Here is a 7,520-nt window from a genome sequence, read left to right on the forward strand (position 1 = left end):
GTGGGAGACGAAGGCTTTTATTCCAAGTGACAGGGAGCCACTGGAGGTTTTGAGCAAGGCCGTGACATGATCTAAGGGTTTTAAAAAGTCACTCGGTCTTCTGGGTACAGAATGGAGGGGGTGGGGGGGGCAGGACAGGAGCTGAGATCAGTCAGAATGCTGTAATGACAGCCTGCACCTCAGATAGAGTGGCTCAGACTGGGGTGGAGGTGTAGACCCTGGGAGGGGGTTTTGGAGGTCGAAACTGGAGGAGTCACGGCTGACGGACAGGCTTGTGGCCTGAGCACCTGGTGAGCGAGGTGGGGGTATCGAGGGGGGCGGGGCGGGGGCAAGGAGGTGGCTGTTGCCTGGTCAGGGGCCTGTCCTCCCCGAATCGGCCGCCGGGTAAGGGGGAGCTCGGCCGCGCAGAGATGAGGTCTAACACCCTGGGGGCCGCGGCCTCTCCCGGAGAGGGTGTTCTGACCCATGATTTGGCTGAATGCCCGATGGCTGAGACTTTACAGGTATTTGGCTGAGCCAAGGTTCCCCATCTTAGAATGACTTTTGCGGTACACGAATAAATCCAAACTGTTAGCAGGATTGTTAATAATTATCACAAGCTTATTAAAAATGTTGGAGGGTGCCTGGGTGGCTCAGTGCTGGTTAAGCATCTGAGTCTTGATTTCAGCTCAGGTCCCCATCTCGGTGGTAAAACCTTAGCTCCCCTTTGGCTCTTGGACTCGAAGAATTGTCTGTGGGCCACGCTGCCCTCTTACCGAAACGGAGCCGTGCCCCGGGGGAGGTACCTCCGAGCATTCTCAGAAGCAAACTGGAGTATCACACTCGGGTTTTCCTTTCTGGTTCTTTTGCACGCACCTGTGCCTTCATTCTCCCACTTGCTTGAAAAGCGCGGTGTGCTCAGCCTTCGCGTCAGCGGGGTGGCCGCAGACGCTGTGCCGGATCCCGGGACAGGCTCTGAATTTGCATGCACGTTTCAGCCTTGGCCGCTCACGGACGGTGCTGGTGCCTCCCTGGCGGCGAGTGACAGGGGCGTCTGTAGAGCAGGTATCCGGTGAGGACTCGCGGCCCTCGAGGCGTGTCCTTGGGGTCCCCGCCTTCCGGTGGCCCCAGCGGATGCAGCCCGTGGTGTGAACTGGCTCGACACAGCGCTCTGTCTGAGGAAGAGAGCTAAGGGAGAGAATGTTCGGATATTAACAGGAAATCCGCGCGTCTTGCCCGGCTGTATTGCTGATGACGTCACTGTGCTACGAGCCGCAGCAGTCAGCCGTGTGGTCAGGTGGCCCGTGAGCCCAGGGACACCAGGAATCCTATCGGGAGTGTAGACGAGACATTCGGCTCACTGTCCAAAGGCAGGAGTCAAGGCTGAGAGGAGGTTGTGGCTGAGGCCAAGGCCAAGGCCAAGCTGACTTCTGTGCTCAGGAGAGAGGAGAGGCCTGGCCCTGCCGTGGGAAGGGGAGGAGCCAGCGGAGGAGTCTGAAGGGTCCAGCCTGAGGGAGGAGGCGCCTGGCGGGAGGGGTAGAGGAGAAGGTGCTTCGAGGAGGCGGGAGTGGGCCGTGGGCAGGGAGACCGGACCTCCGGATTGGGCCAGGTGCGGGTCACCGGGAGGCCCCCAGCTGCGTCCCTCTTGAGAGCAGACTTTGGGGGCAGCTTCTGGCCCTGTGGGTCTCGGTGGGTGTGGCTATTCTGCGCCGTGGACCATCTGTGGAGAGAGGGAGGGTGCCCGTGCTGGGGTCCCAGGGGCCCGGGCTCGCTCTTGTCCTGCTTCTAACTCTGGGCACCCCCTTCTCCTGTCGGAAGGCAGCCCCTTCCGGCACACGGGGCGTCCACGGCCCCGCATTCAGCGTCACCCACGTTTGTCCGCCGCACCCGAGAGTCCGCCCCCTTCCTCTGTCCCTGTCCGTGCCCCGAAGGCAGGTGCTGGCCACCACACAGCTGCCCCCGCAGCCCGGCAGCCAGATGTGTCATTCCCCCCACGTGGCAGAGCCCTCCGGGACCAGCTCAGGCAGCCCCAGGGGCAGCCAGCCCCCCCCCCCACCCCCGGGCNTCCCCACCCCTGAATTCATAAGCTGACGTCCTAACCCCCAGGGCCTCAGAATGGGACTGTATTTGGAGACCGGGTCTTCCTAGAGGTCATCAAGTTAAAATGAGGTCATTAGGGGAAGACCCTAAGCCCATATGACTGGGGTCCTTTTAAGGGGATCAGGACAGAGACACACGTGGGGGAACCCACGCGGGGGCAAGCGATAACGGCCGTCCGCAGGCCAAGGAGAGAGGCCTCCCTCGGGGACCAGCCCCCCGCCCGCCAGGGGCGCCACACGCACATCTGCCTTGCTTGAGTCCCGGTCTGAGTCCCGGTCTGCCCTAACAGCCTAACACAGGTCCCTCCCCTCCTTCATTTCTTCGCCTCCACCTGGGGCCCACGGCCACGGCCAAGGCCAGTCTGCAGGGTCGGCTGGCGGAGCTGAGGGAGCTGACAGCCACGGCATGGTGGGCTCCCCTTCTCCCGGTGGCTGAGGCTCTAGGACCACAGGGCTCTGTAACCCCCCTTCCCTCCCCAGGACCCCCTGCTCCGCCCTGTAACACCTGTGGGGCCCTGCTGTGTAGTTTCGGGGTGTTGGTAGGGACAGAGCTGCGCGCTAGTCAGCTGGGGCCTACTAGAGGCAGAGGGACCTCAAAATATAGAGACGGGAACTATTTTCATCCCCTGCAGCAAAGCTTTGTTTTGCTTTTAGCGCTCACCGCAGCCAGCCTGAGGGTGCTGAGGGGTCGCGCCTCCTGCTGGAGAGCCTCTGCTCTGTGCTGCACCTGAAGCCCCAGCATGGGGCCTGGGGAGGTGCTCNTATAACATTACCCTGGAGGAAACATCAAAACTGCCTGCTTTTGTTCTAACTGAGCGGGGAGAGGCCCCGGGGAGGGGACGTCGACGTAGCGGGGCCTCCAGAGAAAATGCCGCACACAGGACTTTGTGGGTACCACGTGCAAAGTGGGAGCCCCGCCATGGTCTCCACCGCGTTTCTGCTGTCCCTCCCTCGGTGCCCCGCCCCCACCGTCCCCCTCTGCGGTGCTGCCGCAGTTGTTGCTTCACGGAGGGGGCCCATCAGGAGACACCCAGGCTTAGCAGGCGGGACGGGACGCGGAGGGGACCCAGGGCCGAGGCCTGGCTCGGGGTCAGTCCCCGGGTCCCCAGCGGGCGCGGCCGATCGGTTGCTCGCTGCTCCCCGTCGGTGACAAGGCAGTGGCGGTGTCTGGGAGCGTCTTGTGGTCCTCACCGTGGGGTCCGGGTGTCAGGGACGAGGAGGGCACCGTGCGTGCAGGGGGCAGAAGCAACGTCTGAGGCCCTCTGTGTTCTTCCCCGGAGCCCTCTTCCCGCCTGAGGCCTCCGCTCCGACCCTGCGCGTCACCTCCTGCCCCCCGGTGCGCCTCGGGTCACCTCTTCCGTTTTATGTGCACGGAACGTTCCAGCGTTGTACCCCTGAACCCCATACCTCCTTTCCATCTTGGAGTCCTTTTCCAAGGAAGGACTAGGAAGCTGGGAGTTGGGGGGCTCCACGTCCCGACGGCTCCCGGCTGCTCAGGGAGGGTCTGCTCCACGGGACAGGAGCCCCCCCGACCCCCCACGCGGCCCGACCGGGCGGCCCTGACGCCCCGCCTCCTGCCCCGTCCCTGTCGTTGCAGAGAAGCTGGCGGGCTGCAAGCTGAACGTGGCAGAGGTGACGCAGTCCGAGGTAGGGCAGAAGCAGAAGCTGCAGACGGTGCTGGACGCCGTGCAAGGCCTGCTGCGGCCCCACGGCTGGCCGCTCCGGTGGGCCGTCGGCTGTGAGTAGCCCCGGGGGCGCGGCGCCGGGCCGTTCACTGTGGCGCCTGGGCCTGCGTTTTCTAGACTGCTCCGTGGGAGGCAGCTGGGACAGGGCAGCGTCCCCACGCTCGCTTGAGAGCCAGCTCCTAGGCAACAGATGAAGTCACGCCCCTCTTGTCTTTTTAACCCCCTACCCTCCCCGCCCCCCACCATGCTTCAGAGCAGAGAGGAGTCGTTGCTGGTCCGGGGCATCAGGGGCGGCCTGCAGAGGAAGGAGGGGAACCCCGGGACCCAGTGGCGCCAACCTGGGAAGGGACCCAACCCCGGGTACCCGTGGCGCCAACACCAAATGGGCTGTTTTACCCGTGACCTGCTGCGCCGGCCTCTGGGGATATTGCAGAGCGCGCTGGCATTAGGAATATGTGACGTCACGGTGTTTCCAGCCTGGAGGGCAAGTCCTTAAGGCAAAGGGCGAAATGAGGCACGAGAAGCCGTGGGCGCCTGGGGGCTGAGCATCTGACTTCAGCTCAGGTCATGATCTCACGGCTCGTGGNGCCCTTCCCGGCAGCCACAGGCCCCTGTGCTTTGGAGAAACAAGCCCTACACCGCAGGGAAGAGATTGGCACCTGGGTTCTGGGCATCGAGACCTGTCACAGACCCCAGCCTCCCTCCTGGGCCGTCGGGGCCGTGGGTGGGGAATCGAGTGATTTAGAAGCCGTGAGGCCCTGCTCAGGACTCCGTGTGACCACAGCTGGGCCTGAGGCTGGAGCAAACCTTTATGTTTTCCCTTCTCTTGTGCTGATTGCCCATTCTGTCTCCCTATCCCACTACCCGGTGGACCCCTTTTAAAAATAACACGCTTTGGGGGCGCCTGGATGGCTCCATCCGATAAGCGTCCAACTCTTGATGTCAGTTCAGGTCATGATGCCAGGGTTGTGGGGTCGAGCCCGTGTCAGGCTCTGCGCTGAGCACTGAGCCTGCTGGGGATGCTCTCTCTGCCTGCCCCTTCCCCTCTCTTTCTCTCTCTCTTTCTCTCTGCGCCTCCTCTGCTTGTGCTCACTCACTCTCTCAAAAGGAAAAACACCACGCCTTTGAAAGTGATCATACACGTTACCTTAAGCCAACAGGAGAGAAAAGAGAAACTAGAACTGAGTTCACACAGGGTGTTCATCATTTTTCCATGGCGCGCGCTTTTTTTTTTTTCCCATGGTTTTCTCCGTGGTCTCATTTGGAAGCAACGTCTTTATTGCCTTTTGGACCTGGGCTCAGGGTTCTTGCATAACCTGATCTAAAACAGCTCCCTTCTTCCCTCCCCGCACCAGCGATTCACGGGAAGAACCTGGTGGCCATCCTTCACCTCCTCGTGTCCTTGGCCATGCACTTCCGGGCCCCGATCCGCCTCCCCGAGCACGTGTCCGTGCAGGTGGTGGTGGTGCGGGTGAGTAGGGGACCGGGCGGGGGGCTTCCTGCCTTCCTCCCTTGGCATCCTGCTGCCGTTTCCTTTTCCCCTAAGAGGCCACCTTCTGTCTTCCCCGCTTGCCCCGATGTGTGTCTCCCCCTGGCTTGGCGACAAATGGCTGCAGCTGGAACGATGGCACCGATTTGGAGAGGGTGGCGGATTCAAAGGCACGGGGGCATTCAATTTTCCAGATTCTTTACAAGGACATTCATCTCTCTCCAAAGCCAAGTAGTTGGGATTCAGTTCTCCTGAATGAGCTTATTACTCACCGGAGAGGGCTGAGTCCAGCCGTACGAAACAGATACTGCAGTTAGGGCCGCTCTGCATCTGCTATCCATTACCCGCCCTCCCCCCCCCCACGATCTCTCTTAGGGTCCATTCTCCTCCCTTGGAGAAGTGTAAGTGGGAGCCAGGGCCCTCCTGGCGGAGGAGGCACCTTTCCTGCTGCGTCCCCTGCATTCCAGGGGACAGACCTGCCCTGGTTTTGTCCAGTGAAATGTGTGTAAAGCCCCTACTGTGTGCACTGGCTGCTGGGGATGCTAAACTCGGAAAATGCCCGGCTTTCGAGTCCTCCGCTGCTTCTGCCAGACTCATGATGAGGTTAAGGCCCCAGTTTTCCAAAGCCGTCTGACCCCGCTGGCACCCCGGGACCTCGGCCTTGACCTGGTGGGCAGAACCTCCCCTTCCTGGCATCATGCGTGGCTTAGCGGTGGGGGGGGGGGAGCAGGGCTGTCTCACACAGCTGGCCAGGAAAGGCTTCCCGAGGACACGGGGGCGCGACCGTCAGACCCGGGGGCCCCGCGAGTGCCGCGCAGCTCCGTAATCAAGGTATTTCCTTTCAGGCCCTCACTGTGGTCCAAGAAAATCTTCTGGGTTTTCAGAAGGTTTTACTGACCCGGGCAAGCCCTTGCTGGCATGTCCTCCCTGACCAGGGTTACAGAAGGATTCTCTGGGCCACGTCCAGAGAGGTATGAACAGTCTGAAGAGGAGGTCCCGGGAGCCGGGATGCGAGGAATTTGGTGGGGGGGGGTGGCTCCATGGAGGGAAGGGATGAGGGCAAGGGTCTCATGTACTACGCAGCACCATGGCCTTGGGAGACCCCTTGATTTCTCTGAGTTGTAGTGAGTTCCCCGTAAAACTGAGCTGATGTTCTAAACCTTTGAAATACTCAGTTTCTCATGTCCAGCACTTATCCCTGAGCCTCGCATCTAGTAAGTGACTCATATACGTTGGATGCGTGGGTGCGGGATGTGTCTCCCGGCTCTCCTGGGAGCCAGCTAGGGTGAGGCCCTGAGCCCCGTGGGTGGCCGCCCGTGCTGGTTGCTCGAGAGTTCCCTGGAGGCCGAGCTCGGGAAGGGGTGGGGAACTCAGCTCTTGAGAGGTGCCCATGGTGGCTTGGCTGGCAGGAAGTGAGTTCCCCATTTGTCAAGGGGTCCAAGTAGCGGCTTGGGGTGGTTGGGGTAGCTGGCTGCCCGAGCTGCACCCTGCGGTCCCGTGACTTACAGGCTGCCCCCCGTTCCCCAACCCCCCCCATTGCTGCCTCTGCACACCTGCGAGCCTTCCGGAGAAGTCTGTCACACACACACTGCAATGTCCCAGGGCAGGTGTAACAAAATACCCGGCTGTTTAAAACGACAGACCCTGGCCTGATGCCAGGAAGGAGCACTCCCGCAGGGAATTCCCGGCAGGGTCAAGGCCGAGCTCCCCGGGGTGACGGAGGGGTCACACGGCTTCGGAACAGCGGGCCCAGCCAGAGCCTTGCGGCGAGCACTGGTGACGGAGGCCAGCACCCTAACCACGGGGTTGGCAGGGCCGCACTCCCTCTAAAGCCTCGCGGGGAGGATGCTTCTTCCCTCTTCCAGCTTCTGGTGGCTTCTGGCAGCCCTCGGCCCTCCTGGCCTTGTAGATGCGTCCCTCCAGGCTCTGCCGGTGTCGTGTGGCCTCCTCTCTCTGCGTGCGTGCGTGTGCGTGTGTGTGTGTCTGTCTGTCTGTCTTCTCTCGTAAGGACTACAGTCTTGCTGGGCTTAGGATCTGCCTAGTCCGTAGATTTCTGGGGGGTGGGGGCACCCTCCTCGATCAAGTGCACCTCCCTGTGTCGTGTTCCTCGTGCCCTTAACTTACCTCTCCCAGCAGCACGGCACGGGGTCCCTTCGGGAGCTTGGGTTTCTCCTGAGATCCCCGTAACTGCCAGCTCTCGGGGCAAGGTGCAGAGCCTGGGGGGAGGGGTGTGGAGGGGAGGGGGTCACCAGCTGTGGCTTCCTGCAG

General features: G+C 61.8%; 1 protein-coding gene across 1 annotated transcript in view; it reads left to right on the forward strand.

Annotated features, from left to right (window-relative positions):
- PARVB (parvin beta) overlaps window positions 1-7,520 on the forward strand; it is a 42,326-nt gene that overhangs the window by 14,484 nt on the left and 20,322 nt on the right. Inside the window, exons 4-7 of the mRNA XM_077758007.1 lie at window positions 3,676-3,816; window positions 5,119-5,238; window positions 6,311-6,317; window positions 7,010-7,057. Coding sequence (XP_077614133.1) covers window positions 3,676-3,816; window positions 5,119-5,238; window positions 6,311-6,317; window positions 7,010-7,057 — 316 coding nt within the window. The remainder of the gene's footprint in view (window positions 1-3,675; window positions 3,817-5,118; window positions 5,239-6,310; window positions 6,318-7,009; window positions 7,058-7,520) is intronic.

This window comes from Crocuta crocuta, unplaced genomic scaffold (genome assembly GCF_008692635.1).
Source record: "Crocuta crocuta isolate KB4526 unplaced genomic scaffold, BGI_CrCroc_1.0 scaffold143, whole genome shotgun sequence".
Classification (NCBI taxonomy): Eukaryota; Metazoa; Chordata; class Mammalia; order Carnivora; family Hyaenidae; genus Crocuta; species Crocuta crocuta.